This window comes from Notolepis coatsorum, assembly GCF_963971535.1.
Source record: "Notolepis coatsorum genome assembly, chromosome: 16".
In the NCBI taxonomy this organism is placed as follows: domain Eukaryota; kingdom Metazoa; phylum Chordata; class Actinopteri; order Aulopiformes; family Paralepididae; genus Notolepis; species Notolepis coatsorum.
The window spans coordinates 24,971,482-24,992,873 of NC_140180.1; the positions used below are offsets into that span (position 1 = coordinate 24,971,482).

The 21,392-nt window shown below is 41.5% G+C and overlaps 1 protein-coding gene across 1 annotated transcript; it reads right to left on the reverse strand.

Moving 5' to 3' along the window:
- Positions 1-1,616: 1,616 nt before the first annotated feature.
- LOC311243297 (E3 ubiquitin-protein ligase TRIM39-like) lies at positions 1,617-19,758 on the reverse strand. Its single transcript, XM_084332471.1, has 6 exons — positions 19,122-19,758; positions 17,352-17,447; positions 11,497-11,730; positions 9,807-9,829; positions 7,701-7,816; positions 1,617-4,461 (listed from the first exon to the last, which is right to left on the reverse strand). The coding sequence occupies exons 1-6, from the start codon at positions 19,659-19,661 to the stop codon at positions 3,899-3,901; spliced, it is 1,572 nt and encodes a 523-aa protein (XP_084188597.1). The 5' UTR covers positions 19,662-19,758; the 3' UTR covers positions 1,617-3,898.
- Positions 19,759-21,392: the final 1,634 nt, after the last annotated feature.

The following is a 21,392-nucleotide window of genomic DNA, read 5'->3' on the forward strand; positions in this document are numbered from 1 at the left end:
GCCCTGGGCTGAATCTCAGGGTTCCTTTTTATTTAGACAAGAACCACAATTACACCTTAGTGGCAAATGTCTATGTGTGACATGATCACATCTATAACAAGTGGTGGAAAAAGTACTGTACTCAAGTACAATTTTGAGACACTTGTACTTTCAAAGGAAATATTGTACTTTTTAATCCACTACATTTTTCTGAAGCCATCAGTTACTAGTTACTTTGAAGACAAGTATTTCGCATAGAAAACATGGCAGAAATGTCGGAAGATTGATGTAATGACATTGTGGTAGTGGGGCGTGGCTGGGCTCTGCTGCAGGGGAGAGCAGTACCAAGGTTAGTTAATTGGCACACGTGTTACCTGTTGACTAATTATGCTTTATCTTTATAGTAACGTGCCGGACCTGGATGATAGCTTTTGACATGCAAGCTGACAAGAAGCTGGGAGAGGCTGCGTCAGGAGAAACTGGCTTGGACTGTATAGATATAAACCAGTCTGAAGTCTATTATTAGTGTCAAGCAGTGAGTGCGTTTTGATGGTGTGTGTGTGCGTAAAATTAAAAGGTGTTCATTTGAGGAGCTAAACTGTCTCCACCGCACTGTGTTGGGTGAAGTACCTGGGGGTTAACAGCCTTCTCTGTTGCAGACATGTTCTATATCCATTGGTAAGGAAAGCTCTTTAGACCTGTAAAACAAACAGAAGGAAGTTTGGGTTTGTTCCAGAGGCCATTCGACTGGTGAATGGCCACAGTACAAGGAATGGTCAGTTTATACCTTTTGACCTTGTGATTTAAAAATGTTTTGACGAAAGTGCACTTTTTTTGTACTGATCGAATTTATTTATTGGACTTGACAGATCAACAATGTAGGGATCCCGTTTTGGCAGTGTCATGTCTCTTGTGCTTTGGTAGTGTCATGTATGTCTCTTGTCCCCTGTTTTGTCTTGAATGTGTAGAAGTGCAGCTGTTTGCCGTATTCATGCTCTAAATTGCCCCTTGCGGGACTAATCAATTTTTTTTTTGTCTTTTTCCCCCTCCTTTTTCCTCAGATTTTTCTTTTTTCTCCCATCCCAATGTTAGTCGTTATGCCAATCCCCTTCCTGGTCGCTGCGCACTTACCCCCACAGTCGGTCTGGGAGAGTGGAGGCTATCACGTGCTTCCTCCGACACACGTCTAGCCAATCAACCGCTTCTTTTCACCTGGCAGCGCGGACTCTCACTGAGAGGGTGTAACGTGTGGAAGGATCACACTATCCCACTTAGATCCTATCCGCGCTGAGCAGGCGCCCCGACCGAACTGTAGGAGTCGCTGTTTACAACGACCCGGACCCACCCCGCCAGCTTCTCCCACCCTCTAATACTGCCAATTGTATTATTGTGAATGGCCAGCCAAGCTGGTGACAACCCCGGAGCTGTGAGCTGGATTCGAACAGGCGAACTAATAAAGTTTTTTTAATTGAATTGAAGTTTCAGCTCGGCTTGATAAGTTAGAATGAATGACTGAAGCACTATGTTGCTAGGTAGAACATGTGAAAGATTTTATTGTGATTAGTGATGCTTTATATAGCATTTTATTACACACAGACAACACACAGCCTTAACTGATTATGTATGTCAGTGCTCCACTCATTTTATCTACTATCATGTATAAATACTTTTGTTGACACGTCATTCTTTAGAGATCTTGGCTAGGGCCATTGCTGTACCCTGGGCAACCTCTCCGTGTTGCAACATGTCATTCTGTCAGTAAACTCTATCCTTAATCAAAGGCTGTATTCCTCCTCCGTGAATTATCTGGTCAAATTATTCCACATCAATGTATGTAGAGAATGTAACCAATACAGATGATCTGATTAAAAGGGATAGTTCGGATTTCTGGACATTACATTGTACGAAATACTTTCCACTAGTGTAGTGGATGCAAAGCTATTAGAACCCGGCCGGGTTCTGAGCAAGCTGGGAAGCTTTACAGGCAGAAACGGCAGATCGTTTTAATGCCGGGGACTCAGTAAGTAAGCTAATAGCTTAACTTCCACTACACCTAATTATTTCATACAACTTAATGTCCATAAATTCGAACCATCCCTTTTAAATATCCCAAGACAAAAGCAATGTTACAATGTGACGTTTGGTATATTCTAGGGCTGACCTTCGAATAATTAATTTTTTTGATTTTTGTTTTGTTTATATATTCAAATTGTTTCCCATTCGAATCCCATGCCCATCAAACGAAGCTTCGAAGTATTTAAGACAGCCCTATTCATTCTATTCCTTTGAACCCTTTGAAACACGCGTGCTAGTCTCGACTCGCCATTGCTTTGATTGATTGATTGAAAACTTTATTAACAGATTGCAGAATGGGTACAGTACAGCACAGCTCAATACACACAATTGTTAAGGGGATGCAGACCAGAGAAAGACTTTTGTCTTGTTTACATCAGGGTCCCCCATTTTCAATTCATCATAAGACAGTGCTGAAGTCAGACACTGGAGTAACTTGCATTGGACATCAATTCGGCGTGGATATCTGGGTCCAGTTCTCAAGTAGTATGGCTGTGCAACTTGTTTTTGATGGGAGTAAGCAAAATTACTTCTGGAAATGCAACAGACGAGAGATGAAAGATTGTTTTAATTCACCACAACAGTTTAGACCAGTGCAGTCTGATGCCTGCAATGGGCCAAAGGTCAAATTATACCAGTGTTAAATTATACCAGTGTTTCCATTGTGGCAATAAACACAACTAGCCAATGAAATCTCAACTTGCCTGTTAAGTTGATGGCAGATGTCTACATATTGAAACATGAAATCTTGACCTTCAGTCATTGCGTGTGATGCCTTGTAATAATGCCCTCTCATTTCAAGTAGCATACTGCAGGATTGCTCTCATGGGAAAATATCATATCTAAAAAAAATAAAAATAAAAAGATTGTTTACATGAATTAAGAGAAATCTGAATCATTTTTACATTGGCCGTGATTTGGTATATATTTAACAAACAAACAAACAAATGTGTATACTATTAACATCTTATTTTCACTAAACAAGTGGCAAACAATTGGCCAATGGGTTGAGAGATTTACACCTGTCCCCATCTAGCTGAAGCTCTTTCAAGGCAGTATCTTGAAATAAGACTGATCAAGAAAATCTGTTTTGAGAAGATCCTTCACACAAGCTCATTTGCATTGGACCAAGTGAATTCATGTCACCCCATTGGCAGTCGGGACGATACAAGAGTCAATCACTTGCTAAGACAGAGACTGTTTTTGGAAATGAGGATTTTGTGCATTTCATGTAAAAGAAAGCTTAATGCTCAATTGAAATACAAATAATAGACTAAAGACCAGTAGATACAGAGTGATTTTGTTGTGGAGGTAGGCTACTACTCATTTCAAGTAAAACTTAGGATGCCACGATGAATACTTGCTGTGTAAAATCTACAAATAAATTCACTTTATTTGTACCGGTATGTAACATCAGTTTAAAATATAAAACCAATAACATTTTGTCATATGGTTAGATACCGTTTAAACATAAAAACACAACATTAAAATAGAATACATTTCACAAAGAGTAATAGTAAATGGCCTAATATGTGTGTGGCTTTTTTCATTCCTTTATCGTGAAATAATCATATTATTTCCAGTGTTAAAGACGTATTTCTCAAGTCTGATCCTTTAGGCACCATGTATTCATCGCCATGGCGATACTATGGCACCTCTGGCAAAGCTCTATGGTGTTGCTTATGTGGATACTGTGTTCAACCCAACAAAAATGAAGGCGCTAGTTGCATAGCTCCACCGTTGTTGGGGGTGAAAAGTGTAGTTGTGAAACGGCTGGTGATGAAATGTCATGGTGAGTAACGGTGTTACCGTGGCAGCGGGGTTACTATGGTGAGTAACGGTGTTACTATGGCAACGGGGTGACTATGGTGAGAGGCTCGCGGTTGCGTCCGTTCATAATGGGCCAGGGGTTGAAATAGGGGAACACGGGCTCTTTGAATTCCGCGTCGCAGAACGTGAACAGGTGGCTCATGTCTCCTGCGTCGTAGAACGCCACCTCGCCGCGGCCGTAGTCGAGATAGACCCCCACCCTCCTGGGGGGTCGAGGTGGGCACAAGAGGCACTCGTCGGCGTCGGTACAAGCTTCATACTCGCTGGTCCCATCGCCATTGTCCCTCAGCACCAGCGTCCAAAAGCCATCGTCCGGGCAGAGGCTGATCTCCTCCTTCCTGTTGACGGAGGACGTGGCCACGCCCAGGCCCCAGGCGGTCTTGGAGCCCACCTCGACCTCCCAGTAGTGTCTGCCGGAGCTGAAGGCCTCGTGGCCCAGGATGATGTTGTAGCGGGTGAACCGCTCCGGGTTGTCGGGCAGGTTGGGCTGGATGTCCCCCATCCTGACGCGGCTGCGGTCCGGGGACACCCACAGACGGGGGTAGGCCGTGTCGGGGTCAAAGGACACCGCGGACATGGCTGGAGAGGAAGGAGCGGGATGGGGAGTTAGACGTGAAGTAACGTAACGACAACATGCAATGTTTGATTATAATAACGCAGGAATTGCTTTAGTAAGTATGTTATCCTTTATGGATACGTGTAGGAATGAAAATAATTCACGAAGAAGAAAGAAATATAGCCCAGGCTTTTATTTGCTTCAATCATTGAACACAGGCTCTAGAGAGGGTCTAGACTAGAGGAATGTTTAAAGGTCAGGTTCGCTCATATCTTTGGGGTAAAGTGGCCAGATAGCTGTCAGGTCCTACTTGGATTATTGTTTTAATGATGGTATAGAAATGCGCTATTTTATTTTGGTCAGGATGTTATTGTCTTGTATTTAGATATGTGGAATATGGATTTCTTGTATTGGACTTTTGCTTCATGTGTTGTTTTATATGTCTTTTGGTCATAACGTCGGAGACCATGCTGGAAATAAGTGTGGTCACTTTTGCATGTCATCCCTTGGATTTGTTGTGTCTTTAGATTCATAAATAAATTCAATCAATCAGGCGTCTATATTGGACTGACCTCATTTCCCTAATGCAGCAAAGATGGGAAACACTATTGAATAGTTTATTTAAACCAGTGTATGTATTATCTGTATACAAATAGGCTTATTACATATCAATTAGAGCAGCGCCAACCTCGCACATGAGAAATGGAGTTCTCGGAAGGTTTGAGTAAAGGTGAGTTGAATGAACGAGTTGTCATGCAGGCGCACTGTATTTCTGTAGTTAACCGCTTCACTGCCGCACTCACTACCAAACGGTTAACCCTTTCACTGTGACAATACACAGACGGTTAACCCTTTCACTGCCACACAACAGCCGGTTAACCCTTTACTATCATACTACCGACGGTAACCGTCGGTAGTGTGATAGTAAAGGGTTAACCTTCTGTAGTGTGGCAGTGAAAGGGTTAATTTTGCACTAGCGAGCATTGTGTTGTGATGATGAAGAGCAGTGTTAAAAAACATCATAGGTCGCTGTGCACAGTAGACAGGTTGGTTTTGTATGGTGCACATGGTGAGAGGGATAGCTATGCTAGGTGGCCAGTTGCGCATTGCTACATCAGATGGAGAGAAACGGAGTGGATGGAGAAATGTGTTGCTGCAGAGTTTAGATTAGATTAGAGTCAAATGTATTGTCGTCATACAGCACAAGTACAGTACAACGAAAAGGGGTTTGGCATCCAACCAGAGTGCAACTGTAACAGTAAAGTGTAATAGTAATATACAATGTACATGTGATTAAACTGGGTATAAAATATATAAATTAGTACTACTGGGCGTTAGTACTACAGAGTTGAAATATTAATATGTACAGTGATACAGGTATAGAAGAAGACATAGTAGTCATACTGGCCAGCAGTGTAAGGGAATATGTACATAATTATATAGATATAGTATCTACAGGATTATCTGCAGGTATGTACAGATATATGTGGATATATATATATATATATATATATATATATATATAGATATATATATATATATATATATATATATATATATATATATATATATATATATATATATATATATATATATATATATATATATATATATATATATATATATATGCGGTATAAACTGCACTGTTGTACATGCTATCATACAGAGTATATGGGTAGACTATAGTATGAGGTGGGTAGTTAAGATTATGATTTCACTTATGGTTGCAACTGATGATAAAAAGAAATAACTAATCTGCACCCGTGGTAACCTCAATAAACAATTAATTTAGTAATTTCTAATTGAGACTTGGTTGAGGTTTATTTGTCAAAATGTGTAGACATATCCGGCCAGTAAAAGAGACTCTGCGTTTAATTGGGACTTTTAAATAAAGTTTTGTGGTGTATAATTACTTTCAGATCTTTTCTTTTTGAAACGCTACAAGGATGTTGAATGGTTTCACAGGGCCCCAGGGCAGCAGGTCAGTCGACAACAGTGATATGGATTTATGGCATCATCAAAGATAGTGCTTCAAGGTAAGAGCAGGAAGAGCTGACATAACTCCAGTTACATGACTTCTGGGCCTATATGCCCAGCATTCCTATCTGATCACTCTGTTTACCCTCAGGGCCAGTGGATTCTCGGTATGTGTTACTGGCCCTATTTACACAGTAAAACAAAGTTGGCTTTTTTCACAAGTGGCTTCAAAGAGACCTGAAAGAGTATTTTTTTTTAAATATATATATTAATATAAAAATGTTATATATTTATATATTTGTATAATTTTAATATTGAGTAATTGTAATTTTTGTTATGTAGTTATGTAGGACACTTGTATGACTGGACCTTTTACTATTTGAAATGAATAGCCCTGGTCAGAGGATACCCACCTTTCTCAGGCCATTTAGAAAACACTTGCCTGTCAAATCTCAACCCCCGCCCTCTTTTCTTGACAAACTTGTTTGTCCAAGGAAAGCGACAACAATACACCACCTGCTCAACTAGCATGACACCATTGCCGGGTCTATTATTGTCTGCTGTGTACTTGTTTTGTGTATTTTAACTTTCAAATAAATGAAGTAAAATCTAGGCAGGCGGAATTGTTTCTTTTTTTATTTTATGATCTGTTTTTGACTTGTCCGTTTTAAATTCTATGACACATTTAGAATTTTTGACATTTAGAGTTGTAGAGCACTTTGTCAACTAGCTATATTTTAAGTGTTATAATACATTTATAATAATTGGTCTTTGAATCTTGTTTATCTCCACTGACAATGAAAGACATCTCTCTTCAGGTAGAGCTCTCGTCAAAGTCAGAGGACATTTATTTGTTTATATGGCCTTTGTGTAAATGAGGCCAATGTTCTTTTTTAGGTGTGGTGTTCTGTCCTCATGTAAAGTAAGGTTGTGGAGAGGGGTGTGTCTGTGTGTGTGTGTGTGTGTGTGTGTGTGTGTTTATTTATATATATATATATATATATGATTTTAGTGTAATTAGTCACTTTAAACTAGAGCTATGGGGTTATACAACTATACAAGTGTGTTTATTTATGGAAAGCTAATTATTTGAGTGTAATTTAAAGTCACTTTAAACTAGAGCTACGAAGTTATACACCCCTATACAATACAACTTTGCGTGTGTGTGTGTGTGTGTGTGTGTGTGTGTGTGTGTGTGTGTGTGTGTGTGTGTGTGTGTGTGTGTGTGTGTGTGTGTGTGTGTGTGTGTGTGTGTGTGTGTGTGTGTGTGTGTGTATGTGTGTACCTGGCTGGAGGACAGTGCTCATCTTCCTCCAGGTCCTAAACTGCAATGGCCCCAAGAACTCTCCCGACTGCAGGTCCATGCTCACCTCTTGGGGGCGCTCAAACAAGCTCTCAGCCCTGAGAGAGAGCGAGTTTGATTGATAGAACATTTTATTAACAGATTGCAGATTGGGTACAATACAGTACGGCTCAATACACACAATTGTTAAGGGGATGCAGATCAGAGAAAGACTTTCGTCTTGTTTACATCAGGGTCCCCCATTTTCAAGTCATCATAACATATATGACATACATAACATACAGATAGACAGTACTGTTTAAGAGTACAACGCTTGTCATATAGACCCTGTCGTTGGAAACTCTGATTAATAGACAGAGTTTCTAAAAAGAGAGTATATACATTATATACATTTGAGAGTATATACATTTGAGGGGGAAGAAACTGTACATTGGAGGAGGTTGGGTAGGTGGGGTGGGGGTAAACTGTACATTGGAGGGGGTTGGGTAGGTGGGGTGGGGGGACTGTACATTGGAGGGGGTTGGGTTTGGACATTTACAGGGGCCAGTTTAGAATTACAGCCTCCTGTAGGTGCTCTTTGAGAGTGGTTTTGAAGGTGGGTACTAGGTAGTGATTCACATTCCTTTACAGCTGTGGGTAGGGCATTCCACATTGATGTGGCATAATTGCAAAACATGTTTAGTCCCTTGTTTGAGCCGAATCTGGGTTTAACATGATTTGTGGAGCTCCCTCTGGTGTTGTGGTCGTGGTATTCACTGACCATTGGGAAGTATTTTGACATGTACATGGGTACCTTAGTGGTGTAGTGTATCTTGTAGACCAGGCCCATTGCAAGTTGCTGTACTCTGTCGTCTACTGACTCTACTCTAAGCCATCCTAGGTTGTCAAAGTGGGCAGGGGTGAGGTGGGTTTTAGGAGTGAGGTTAAGCAGTAGTCTGACCAGTTTGTTTTGTGATGTTTGTAATCTTGTTTTTAGTGCCTTTGAGGTGCTTTGGTACCATGAGGTGCAAGCATAGTCGTAGTACCCTTGAATGAGTGCTCCTGTTAGAGTCTTCAGGGTATTCTTGTTTACCAGAGAGGAGATCCGGTACAAGAATCTTGTTCGTTGGTTGACTTTTTTGATTACATTGGTTGCCATTTTGTCACAGGAAAGATTTGCCTCTAGGATGGAACCCAGGTATGTAATTTCATCTTTCCTTGTGACAATATTGTCACCCACTGTAACAGAGAAGCCGAGAGATGAGAGAGAATAAAGAAAGCTGATTTATTATGCCCATAATCTCACACATGCATAGCCCAAAACTACGTGCGAGATGATGGCCATAATAGACCTTTGTCACAGCGGCCATTTTGATGTGTCATAGCACGGTAAATACAGGTGTAACGATAATTATGGTCCCATTCCATTTAGGTGTGCCAGTGCCCTGGTATTGTCCATGCTGGCTCACCGGCGTGGCTCACTGATGCACCTAAATGGGACAGACTTATTTATGTTATTAGTTATTATTAGTTACCTGTGTTTACCTCAAAATGTTACACTGTGAAAAGGGTCTATAAATCAACTTTTTTGCATGGAATAATTGACTATCAAGGAGGAACTATATGTCAATAATGAATAATCTTCTTCTCATCAGGATTGAGACTTGAGCAACTGATGGTTAATCAACAGTTTGTTAACACATAGTTCCTCATTAGTTACTAGGTACTTAATCATTATTACTGTGCCCCCCTAAATTAAAGTGTATTGCTTTTTCAATATACTAAATTTGACACATTTTTCTCTAACATAAGTAGCCTACTGAAAATCCAAGAATATTTTCTGAATATCTTCAGAAAAATACTAACCATAAAGAACTACCGATAATGGTGTTTTTTATGTGCGATGCTAAAATTAACCAATCACAAAGAGCAACAACATGAAGCGTTTAGGCTTCATTGTCGTTTGAATTCACAGGCTTTGGACGGTCTCTCAGAGTGGAGTGAGCGGTTAGTAACACAATAAAGAGGCATTGCAGTTATGTGGGCCCTCAAAACACAAGCCAGTCGTTGACGGGATCAGATAAGAAATGAAGGATTCTGCTTGCTCACCCTCCAATAAAGTCCTTGATCCCCTGTAAGAAAGCAGAAGAGAACAGGCCTATTATTACAACACTGACATAATGATCTCTGCTCAGACATGCACACACATCCCCCTGTGTTTGGTTTCAGTTTGTAAATGTGACTTTTTCCTTGTCCTGTGTTTAGTTTCAGTTTGTAAATGTGTCTTTTCCCTTGTCCTGTGTTTAGTTTCAGTTTGTAAATGTGTCTTTTCCCTTGTCCTGTGTTTAGTTTCAGTTTGTAAATGTGTCTTTTTCCTTGTCCTGTGTTTAGTTTCAGTTTGTAAATGTGTCTTTTTCCTTGTCCTGTGTTTAGTTTCAGTTTGTAAATGTGTCTTTTTCCTTGTCCAGTGTTTAGTTTCAGTTTGTAAATGTGTCTTTTTCCTTGTCCTGTGTTTAGTTTCAGTTTGTAAATGTGCCTTTTTCCTTGTCCTGTGTTTAGTTTCAGTTTCTACAGTAAATGTGTCTTTTTCCTTGTCCTGTGTTTAGTTTCAGTTTGTAAATGTGCCTTTTCCCTTGTCCTGTGTTTGGTTTCAGTTTGTAAATGTGACTTTTTCCTTGTCCTGTGTTTAGTTTCAGTTTGTAAATGTGTCTTTTCCCTTGTCCTGTGTTTAGTTTCAGTTTGTAAATGTGTCTTTTCCCTTGTCCTGTGTTTAGTTTCAGTTTGTAAATGTGTCTTTTTCCTTGTCCTGTGTTTAGTTTCAGTTTGTAAATGTGTCTTTTTCCTTGTCCTGTGTTTAGTTTCAGTTTGTAAATGTGTCTTTTTCCTTGTCCAGTGTTTAGTTTCAGTTTGTAAATGTGTCTTTTTCCTTGTCCTGTGTTTAGTTTCAGTTTGTAAATGTGCCTTTTTCCTTGTCCTGTGTTTAGTTTCAGTTTCTACAGTAAATGTGTCTTTTTCCTTGTCCTGTGTTTAGTTTCAGTTTGTAAATGTGCCTTTTTCCTTGTCCTGTGTTTAGTTTCAGTTTCTAAATGTGTCTTTTTCCTTGTCCTCTATCCAGGCTTCATTTGTGCCGGATCCTGCCGGAACAACATCCGGCACCTATTTGATCCGATCCGGCACCTCCTCTGTCACATATTCTGGGTCTGTAATAGGTTTGTTTACGCTGGTTATGTTTTAAACATAGGCGTAAATTAGTCTTTGAGAATGTATGGGAATAGGGAGGTGTAGTCTGACGTCACTTTGGACCGCCCGCAAGGTCCACCCATATTAGGAATTTATCATTGGGAAAATGGATTATCGGCTATTGTAACAATTCTGCCTCATGAACATTGGCAAGCTTTCCATTTTTGCACAAAATCAGTTCCCTTCTATCACTAACATTATTGTTTAAGCATTTTTGGTTGAAATCAAATTCGGCGATTTTTTTTTACGATTAATTGCGAATATTTTCATGTTGAGCTATAGATTGTGGATGAATATACGCACAGAAAAGTACACCGTGCAAATGTTCATGCTTTATTTGTTTTAAACGAGACGATTTAGAAATGGTCAATGGGGAATTACATTGCGTTTTTTCAAGATGGTGGACCGGCCGGAAAACAGCAATAACGTAACCACTACACCTCCCTATACATTTGACATATGGTTAGAATATGGTCATTGGGCCTTTAACTACTCAGATCTCCTCTTTCTTCTCCATCAACTCTCTCTCTCTCCCTCTCCCTCTCTCTCCCTCCCTCACCTTCAGTTGTTCCGGGTTATCCTCTTCTATCAGTTTGAGGCGGAGCTGCTCAGCGGTGTTCTCCAATTGGCTGATTTGCTGCGTGGCGTGGGTGATCGCCTCCTCCAGCTGGTCGAGCCGCTCCTCCTTCTCCTTCTGCAGCTTCTCCTTCACGCTCTCCTCCTCCTGGCGGAGGAACTCCCTCAGCCGGCTGAACTCTGCACCCAACTGCTCCTCCATGTCCCCCACGCGCTCCTGGAGAACAGAACACAGGTGGGTGTGAACAGTAGGTCATAGCAACCAGGTGGGCGTGAACAGTAGGTCATAGTAACCAGGTGGGCGTGAACAGTAGGTCATAGTAACCAGGTGGGCGTGAACAGTAGGTCATAGTAACCAGGTGGGCGTGAACAGTAGGTCATAGTAACCAGGTGGGCGTGAACAGTAGGTCATAGTAACCAGGTGGGCGTGAACAGTAGGTCATAGTAACCAGGTGGGTGTGAACAGTAGGTCATAGTAACCAGGTGGGCGTGAACAGTAGGTCATAATAACCAGGTGGGCGTGAACAGTAGGTCATAGTAACCAGGTGGGTGTGAACAGTAGGTCATAGTAACCAGGTGGGCGTGAACAGTAGGTCATAATAACCAGGTGGGCGTGAACAGTAGGTCATAGTAACCAGGTGGGTGTGAACAGTAGGTCATAGTAACCAGCTGGGTGTGAACAGTAGGTCATAGTAACCAGGTGGGCGTGAACAGTAGGTCATAGTAACCAGGTGGGTGTGAACAGTAGGTCATAGTAACGAGGTGGGTGTGAACAGTAGGTCATAGTAACCAGGTGGGTGTGAACAGTAGGTCATAGTAACCAGGTGGGCGTGAACAGTAGGTCATAGTAACCAGGTGGGCGTGAACAGTAGGTCATAGTAACCAGGTGGGCGTGAACAGTAGGTCATAGTAACCAGGTGGGTGTGAACAGTAGGTCATAGTAACCAGGTGGGTGTGAACAGTAGGTCATAGTAACCAGGTGGGCGTGAACAGTAGGTCATAGTAACCAGGTGGGCGTGAACAGTAGGTCATAGTAACCAGGTGGGTGTGAACAGTAGGTCATAGTAACCAGGTGGGTGTGAACAGTAGGTCATAGTAGCAGGTGGGTGTGAACAGTAGGTCATAGTAATCAAAGGTAATAAAAGGGACACTTTTATATTATTATGATTACATATTATATAATCATTATATATTATTGATATAATGAGGAGAGGGTGCACCGTGGGAGTTTAGAAGGGGGTAATCCGTAACACTAAAACAATGAGACTTACTTGCTACAAAACATATTCAGAGAGAACAATTAGATGTGATGTGATTTTATGTTGAGTAAAATTATAATCTACTGCATTTTGATGTGAAATGTGAGTTTTAAAAGATGTTTCGATTTAAACACAATCTTTGCCTAAAGAATTTTCTTGGAGCTTGGCAAGAAAAGTGACGACCCCATCAAAACGTTGTTCCGGGCAATGGGATCTAGACACGGCCCAAACAAAGTGGCTTGGGTGGGAAGATCACCACTGTGAACTAATTATTGCATGTTCGCATTGTGTTTTCGAAGGGATCAACAGAAAGAGTCTCGACAAAGGCCGGTGGGGTGAAAACAAAAGCCGGTTCTGAAATGCAGTATAAAATTACCCTTTTCTCTCTCAAGTCTCCTTTCAAATCCTCCAGTTGAGGAACGCTCTGTGCTTCCACCACTGGTCGACAATAAGATCAGCACCTTGACCTGACAGGTTAACAGTGATAGTAATGTGTTTTATTGTCGACCAGTGGTGGCAGCACAGAGCGTTTGTCAAGCTTTCCCAGAGAACCACAGAAGAAGGCACCATAGACCACTGCACTTCCGCATTAAATTGAGCTCATGGTGGAGAGCAGGGGAATGAATGAATGAAAACTTTATTTAACAGATTGCAGAATGGGTACAATACAGTACGGCTCAATACACACAATTGTTAAGGGGATGCAGACCAGAGAAAGACATATGTCTTGTTTACATCAGGGTCCCCCATTTTCAATTCATAGATGGAACAAGATGAATGAATGTGGATGAGAGCCTTGACATTAAGTGGTTGTAGCTACGGCTGTGGGGGTGCTGGAGACATGATCCAATAGACTTTTATACGCCAGAGTCTCCTGAACGCGGAGAGACCAAGTCGATCGTCACTTTCTCGGCCGATCGATCAGATTTGATTTGAGAATAATAGCGGGTCCAGGCAAGAAACGGCAACGGTTATAGTATAATACACGCATAAGGCTATTCCTCAGCATTTCGGGAATTACCCCAGACCGATCTAAAAACATACTTATATTCACCACGGTATAACGCGCAAATGTATGCATGGAAAAATTATCTCTTTTTTGCATCTTGACCGGAAGAAAGTCACTGTCAAATGACCATAGTAGTATTGTATCCATAGCTATAATATAGAATATAGTTATAGCTCTACAAACAAGGTGACAGACTCCTATCTTTTAAAGCGTGGCAGTGCATAGATGGGGCCCGAAAACAGCGTGGCACGCAATGTGTTAACGGCAGGTGAATTTATCGCTCGAGTTGGAACATTTTCAACTCAAGTGGATGCCGTTCAGTGCTGCTACTGCCCAGGACAAGTACAGCCTGTACAGACTCCACAACTTGATTAATTCATAGAAAGAAAGAAAAAGAATCGTTAGAAAGGTTCTTCACGGAAAGAAGGAAAAAAAAAGTAATCCAGGACAACTGTCAAAATAAAAAAATATTTAAAAAGATAAGAAAATGACCTGTTACGTTACTAACATGGGCAGGTAGACAGACAGGTAGACAGACAGGGACGCCGCGTACACAAACACAGACGTCAAGACCCGAGGACGGTCTACCGTCGGTAGAGGAACGACGCGCTTCCTTTCAATCCCGCTCAACCACATCCTGTCATTCCATGACGGAAACAGCAGCAGAGAGAAGTGAAAGTCTGAGTGTGCAAAACATTCTGTCCAATGTGCTCAGACACACAGACACACAGACAGACAAACAGACAGACAGACAGGCAGGCAGACAGACAGGCAGGCAGACAGACAGACAGACAGACAGACAGACAGACAGACAGACAGACAGACAGACAGACAGACAGACCACATGCAGAGTTCTGTAAAAAGGCTGTGTTGGGTGTGTTTATCTACTGAAGCAAAAGGAATACTCTGTACTAGCACACACACAGTATTAGCACACATATCTCTGTTGAACACACACATGCGCACTCTCTCGCACACTGTGGGTGGCAGCCTGTCCTGGCAGCTCGCATCCCTTTCCCTATTCTCTACTATTTCTCATTTATTTTGCAACATTCTTTTATTTCTATTATTATTATTTTTATTTATTTTTGCCTGAACCAAACCCCCCTCCCCCATGCTGATGATGACACATGCATTTTCCCCAATGGGATTAATAAAGGAACACTTGACTTGACCCATTCGAACACACACAAAAATCTTTATTGGCTGCAGTGTTGAAAGTGACCCAATCTAAGTGATGTGAGAAACTGTTCTTATCTCTATCTTAGGGTGTGTGACACAGCCAGGTACCTACTTTATGTTAGTTTACTAGGTGTGTGTGTGTGTGTGTGTGTGAGTGTGTGAGTGTGTGAGTGTGTGTGTGTGTGTGTGTGTGTGTGTGTGTGTGTGTGTGTGTGTGTGTGTGTGTGTGTGTGTGTGTGTGTGTGTGTGTGTGTGTGTGTAGGTGTGTGTGTGTGTGTGTGTGTGTGCGTGTGTGTGTGTGTGTGTGTGTGTGTGTGTGTGTGTGTGTGTGTGTGTGTGTGTGTGTGTGTGTGTGTGTGTGTTTGGCCTGTCGAGGAAAAAGTGCCAAACAGCTGGCCAGATTTAGTTCTATCTCTGCTGTAGGCTAATAGGTAGCCAGCCAGTGTGATTCAGTTCTATCTCTGCTGTAACAGATACAGTAGCCAGACAGTGTGAATTAGTTCTATCTCTGTTGTAATAGGTAGCCAGACAGTGTGATTTAGTTCTATCTCTGTTGTAATAGGTAGCCAGACAGTGTGATTTAGTTATATCTCTGTTGTAATAGGTAGCCAGACAGGAGAAGTTGACGATGTAAATTATTTTAGTATCCATAGGTGTTCCGAAACCATGTTGAACCTCTATGTTATTTGAATCCAATGTGCAATGTGATTTGATCTGGGGATTCAATAAAGTATGTCAAATGTGTGTGTGTGTGTGTGTGTGTGTGTGTGTGTGTGTGTGTGTGTGTGTGTGTGTGTGTGTGTGTGTGTGTGTGTGTGTGTGTGTGTGTGTGCACGTACATGTATTTAAATGTGTGTTAACCCTTCCACTGCCGCGGAGCTAATGATGCTAATGATGGAGCATCGCCGTCGGTTGTGTGATAGTAAAGGGCTAACCTTCTGTATTGTCACAGTGAAAGGGTTAACCGGCTGTTGTGTGGCAGTGAAAGGGTTAAGAGACAACAGGAAAGTTGACTGTATGCATTTCCTGTTGAGTAACCAATAACCATTAAAATACCATATTACCATTATTAAAACCATTATTAAAATAAAGTGTTATTTTGTCATACTGGGAATGTACTTCCTTGACACAGTCTTCACCCACTGCCATGTCGCCATCAGTAAACTACATGAATCGCCTGGTGGCTGCAGGCTACAGCAGACAAGCAGGTGGGAGGATGTACAGTATGTATTGGAATGTTGCAATTGCAAATGTACAAGAAATTCTGGTTTTGCCCAAGGGACACCAGGCACAGTCACACACACACACACACACACACACACACACACACACACACACACACACACACACACACCCACGTGCAACGTTGTATTGTATAGGTGTATAACTTCGTAGCTCTAGTTTAAAGTGACTTTAAATGACACTCAAATAATTAGCTTTCCATAAATAAACACACTTGTATAGTTGTATAACCCCATAGCTCTAGTTTGAAGTGACTAATTACACTAAAATCATATATATATATTAGTGCTGTCAGGCGATTAGAAAAATGTATCTAATTAATTACAGGATTTGTAATTAATTAATCTAATTAATCGCATAACCATTTTATGCCTGATATTCTATATTCTATAATCATATTTCAAATTGCATGTGTCCGGATGGCAGAATTCAGTACTGTATCTACAAAACCTTCTGTTTAATCATCTTCCATCTATTAATTTGCTTAGATTTTTCAGGTCTGGTCAATTTGAGCATGGTGTTATTCACAGTCAAAGATTAAAAAAAATTTATTGATATTCTCATTTGGTTCATTACAATTTACTCAAAATAAAATTTCCATTCAATCAATCACCGCGCAGATTGATTGATTGAATGAAAATGTTATCAACAGATTGCAGAATGGGTACAATACAGTACGGCTCAATACACACAATTGTTAAGGGGATGCAGACCAGAGAAAGACTTTCGTCTTGTTTACATCAGGGTCCCCCATTTTCAATTCATCATGAATTGTAAGTAAGGGTGCAACTTGCACCGTGCAATCCATTCTTTGTGGATCTAGCCCACAGTATTTCTGACACTGGGAATACATTCCCTGAGATTCATAGATGTCCCTAGAATCAGATACCAAGAACATGCAAATGGACAATATTAAAAAAAAATTATGTGTATTCTACATACTTATGGAATGAATGAGATAAAAAAAAATATTATATATATATATATATTTTTTTTTGTAATTAATTTTGAGTTAATTTTCATAACGTGATAATTTGCTGTGTAATTAATTAATCTAATTAACGCGATAAACTATAAACTATAAACTAAATAAACACACACACAGAAACACACAAACAGAGACACACCCACATACACTGCTAATACCTTAATGAGTAGGATCTTGTCGTTGGTTTGACTCTGAAACAGAGAGGCCTCCTCTGTCTGAAGCTGTACCCTCTCTAGAGCTCTAGACAGCTTTTCCTGGGGAGACAGAAGAAAATAGGTCAACCACACACACACACACACATACATACACACACACACAATATCAGAAAAACATTGATTCACTATGAAGCAGACTAATTTAATAAATGTCAGGAGTCAGTACTAGATCAGAAAACAACCACCACAAACGAGGCTCACATGATATAGAAAGTGACAACCGATAGCCCCTTCCATTATAAACTCATTGAACCCAGGAGCAAAACAACCTCTGCATACAGCACTGCTCTGTGGTGAGACAAGAGACACACTGATTGACATGTGGAAACACAGTGCGTGACCTGAGTATATGTCACCAAACATTGATGGTCAACAGAGGTCAACAGTGCAAGGTAAGTTTGGGGAACTGAGAACTGACACGGGTCTGTTGAATTCCTTTCCAACTGAAAGTACACAGGAAGGGCCAACTGCCATGTCACGAGATCTGCCTCTGTTCTGATAGATCTGCCTCTGTTCTGATAGATCTGCCTCTGTTCTGATAGATATTCCTCTGTCCTGATAGATCTGCCTCTGTCCTGATAGATATGCCTCTGTTCTGATAGATCTGCCTCTGTTCTGATAGATCTGCCTCTGTCCTGATATATCTGCCTCTGTCCTGATATATCTGCCTCTGTCCTGATATATCTGTCTGTCCTGATAGATCTGCCTCTGTTCTGATAGATATTCCTCTGTTCTGATAGATCTGCCTCTGTCCTGATAGATCTGCCTCTGTTCTGATAGATAGTCCTCTGTCCTGATAGATCTGCCTCTGTTCTGATAGAGCTGCCTCTGTCCTGATATATATTCCTCTGTTCTGATATATCTTGATTGATTGATTGATTGATTGATTGATTGAAAACTTTATTAACAGATTGCAGAATGGGTACAGTACAGTACAGCTCAATACATACAATTGTTAAGGGGATGCAGACCAGAGAAAGACTTTTGTCTTGTTTACATCAGGGTCCCCCATTTTCAATTCATTGTAACATATATGACATACATGACATACAGATAGACAGTACTGCTACATCTATACATTTATGACATACCAGATTTGCAAATACAGTACTGTTTGTGATACAAAAAGAGTCCAGAAAAAAGAGTATATACATTTGACGTAGAAACTGTACATCTGCCTCTGTTCTGATAGATATTCCTCTGTTCTGATAGATATTCCTCTGTTCTGATATATCTGCCTCTGTTCTGATAGATATTCCTCTGTTCTGATAGATATTCCTCTGTTCTGATAGATATTCCTCTGTTCTGATATATCTGCCTCTGTTCTGATAGATATTCCTCTGTTCTGATATATCTGCCTCTGTTCTGATAGATCTGCCTCTGTTCTGATAGATCTGCCTCTGTTCTGATAGATCTGCCTCTGTCCTGATAGATCTGCCTCAGTGCCTCTGTCCTGATATATCTGCCTCTGTCTGTCCTGATAGATCTGCCTGTCCTGATATATCTGCCTCTGTCTGTCCTGATATATCTGCCTCTGTTCAGAAACTTCAGAACAACCGTCTCTCGAAGTTTAGATAACTCTTTTTTGCTGGGGGCGTTTCGGTACAGTTCAATTACCAAGATGCCACCTCACGACATGCCCCACATCCAAATATGGATAATTCTGTGAACACTTCCACATTAACTCCACTAGTAAGGTCTAGCCAGCGTTACCTTGTAATTCTCGAACGCCTCGTTGATGGGGATGACATTGTGCGTCTTGTGGTCGCGGGACATCCCGCACACCAAGCAGATCGCGACCTGGTCGTCCTCGCAGTAGAGCTTCAGCTTCTCCTCATGCTCCTCGCACATATCCATGTCCACCATGGCGAGACGTGGCCAGTAGCCGACGGACGAGGCGACACTGCTGATACTGGAACCTGGCTCCCTTTCCTCCGGGTCCTCTGGCGCACCACCTTCGGGGTCCCCGGGTGCGGGTGACCCCACGGCTGCGTCCATGGCTCGGCCTTTCCTCACACTGTCCACGACGTTACACAGCAGCGAGTTGGGGCGCAGCTTCGGGGCGCATGACTTCCTACACTTCGGGCAGGTCGGCAGCTCGTCGTCCGCCTTCTTCACCTCCCAGCACTGGGTGATGCAAACGCGGCAGAAATGATGACCGCACTCGAGGATGACCGGCTCGCGGAACAGCTCCAGACACACGGGGCACGTGAGCTCGCAGTGCAGCTCCTCAAGCGCGATGGCCTCCGCCATTCCCAACTGGCCTCATACTGTACGGACCGACCCCGAAGTACTGCTGACGCAAACTCTCTCTCTCTCTCTACTCTGAAAAGTTGAGACTAGCCTACTCTTCCGTGCAGACAGACAGGGGAGGGTGTGGTCTCCGAGACACTGAAGTTACTGACAGCAGAGCAGAGTGTTCGCGGAAGAGAACGAAGACGTGCGCCAACAGGCTTTGTCCACCAGCTTTGCGCCCAGAGAGGGAGCTGTCTGTCCCTATTCGTTATCCTCCTCATTTAGTGGGATGACAAATAAAAGGCTATCCACCGTTTGAATTAACCATCACAAACAGTTTCATATCAATAAATGTATATTTTGCTACTCATCGTATGAATTGCCTTTACATTTGCCGTTATTGTCTGTGTTATAAACAGTGGTCTGGTCTCTGTGGTGGGACGTTCCCATGGAGATCATCTGACTGGCACACAGGAAGTTGCAACAGTTTGGAATGAATAGATACGACTGGTATATCTCAGTATAGTATAGTTACCAATACCAGTACTTTTATGATGAATTGAAAATGGGGGACCCTGATGTAAACAAGACGAAGTCTTTCTCTGGTCTGCATCCCCCTTAACAATTGTATGTATTGAGCTGTACTGTACTGTACCCATTCTGCAATCTGTTAATACAATTTTCAATCAATCAAAACCATGACTTTTCAAGATGGAAAGCAAATCAATGGAATTAACTCTTCTGAGGGGCTATACAAAAGCATAGGGCCATAGGCTGTTGTTGTTACTGTAAGAACGAGTGTAGTAGTGCTATTTCAACAGGTAGCGAACCAGGTGTTAACAGTTGTCACCAGGTGTTTTCCCACAACACACCCTATTCTCTTAGATGAGTCAGTGGCAGGCCTAAATAAGGAGAATAGAAGTGTCTGACTAATACACATACAGTTTTATTAAGACTCAGCAGCTTTCCTTTTAACGCTTTCTTTTACACAGAAACCAAAAGTTCCCACAGTGGTCGCTGCTTGACTTAAATGTATGTAACTGTAGCCTACAGTTCAGGGAGTTTCAGTGACCCAACTTTGACAGTGGAGGTTTCGTTGTAGTGCTGATAGTGATGACTGACTCTGGCTGGGTGGAATTGTAATAGATAAGATTTTTTTGTTGCGCTGAACAGTGTAAGAAACGAAACAGGGATAATGTTATGGTATCCTATAACCTGGAAGCAGCTTCCATAAGAAATTATGGAAATGGACAGATTTTTGTCTACCAAAATGAACGTCCATATTTTCTTTTCAAAGAAAGTTGCTCCATAAATGCCCGCCAATACAATTTTTTTTGCTGATTCTGACTAACTATTCCGTTTGACTATAGTCACTAGGCAGGCTGCTACCAAGTGTCATGTCTCTGATTGCTCACTAGATGGCGATGATAGACAAAATAATTATCTATTTCGGGGTCTTCTAAAAGCAAGAAGACTTTGATTGATTGATTGAAAACTTTATTAACAGATTGCAGAATGGGTACAATACAGTACAGCTCAATACACACAATTGTTAAGGGGATACAGACCAGAGAAAGACTTTTATCTTGTTTACATCAGGGTCCCCCATTTTCAATTCATCAGGACATATATGACATACATGACATACAGATATACAGTACTGCTACATCTATACATTTATGACAACAACATTGTGATACAAAAAGAGTCCAGAAAACATATACATTTGACGTAAAAACTGTACATTGG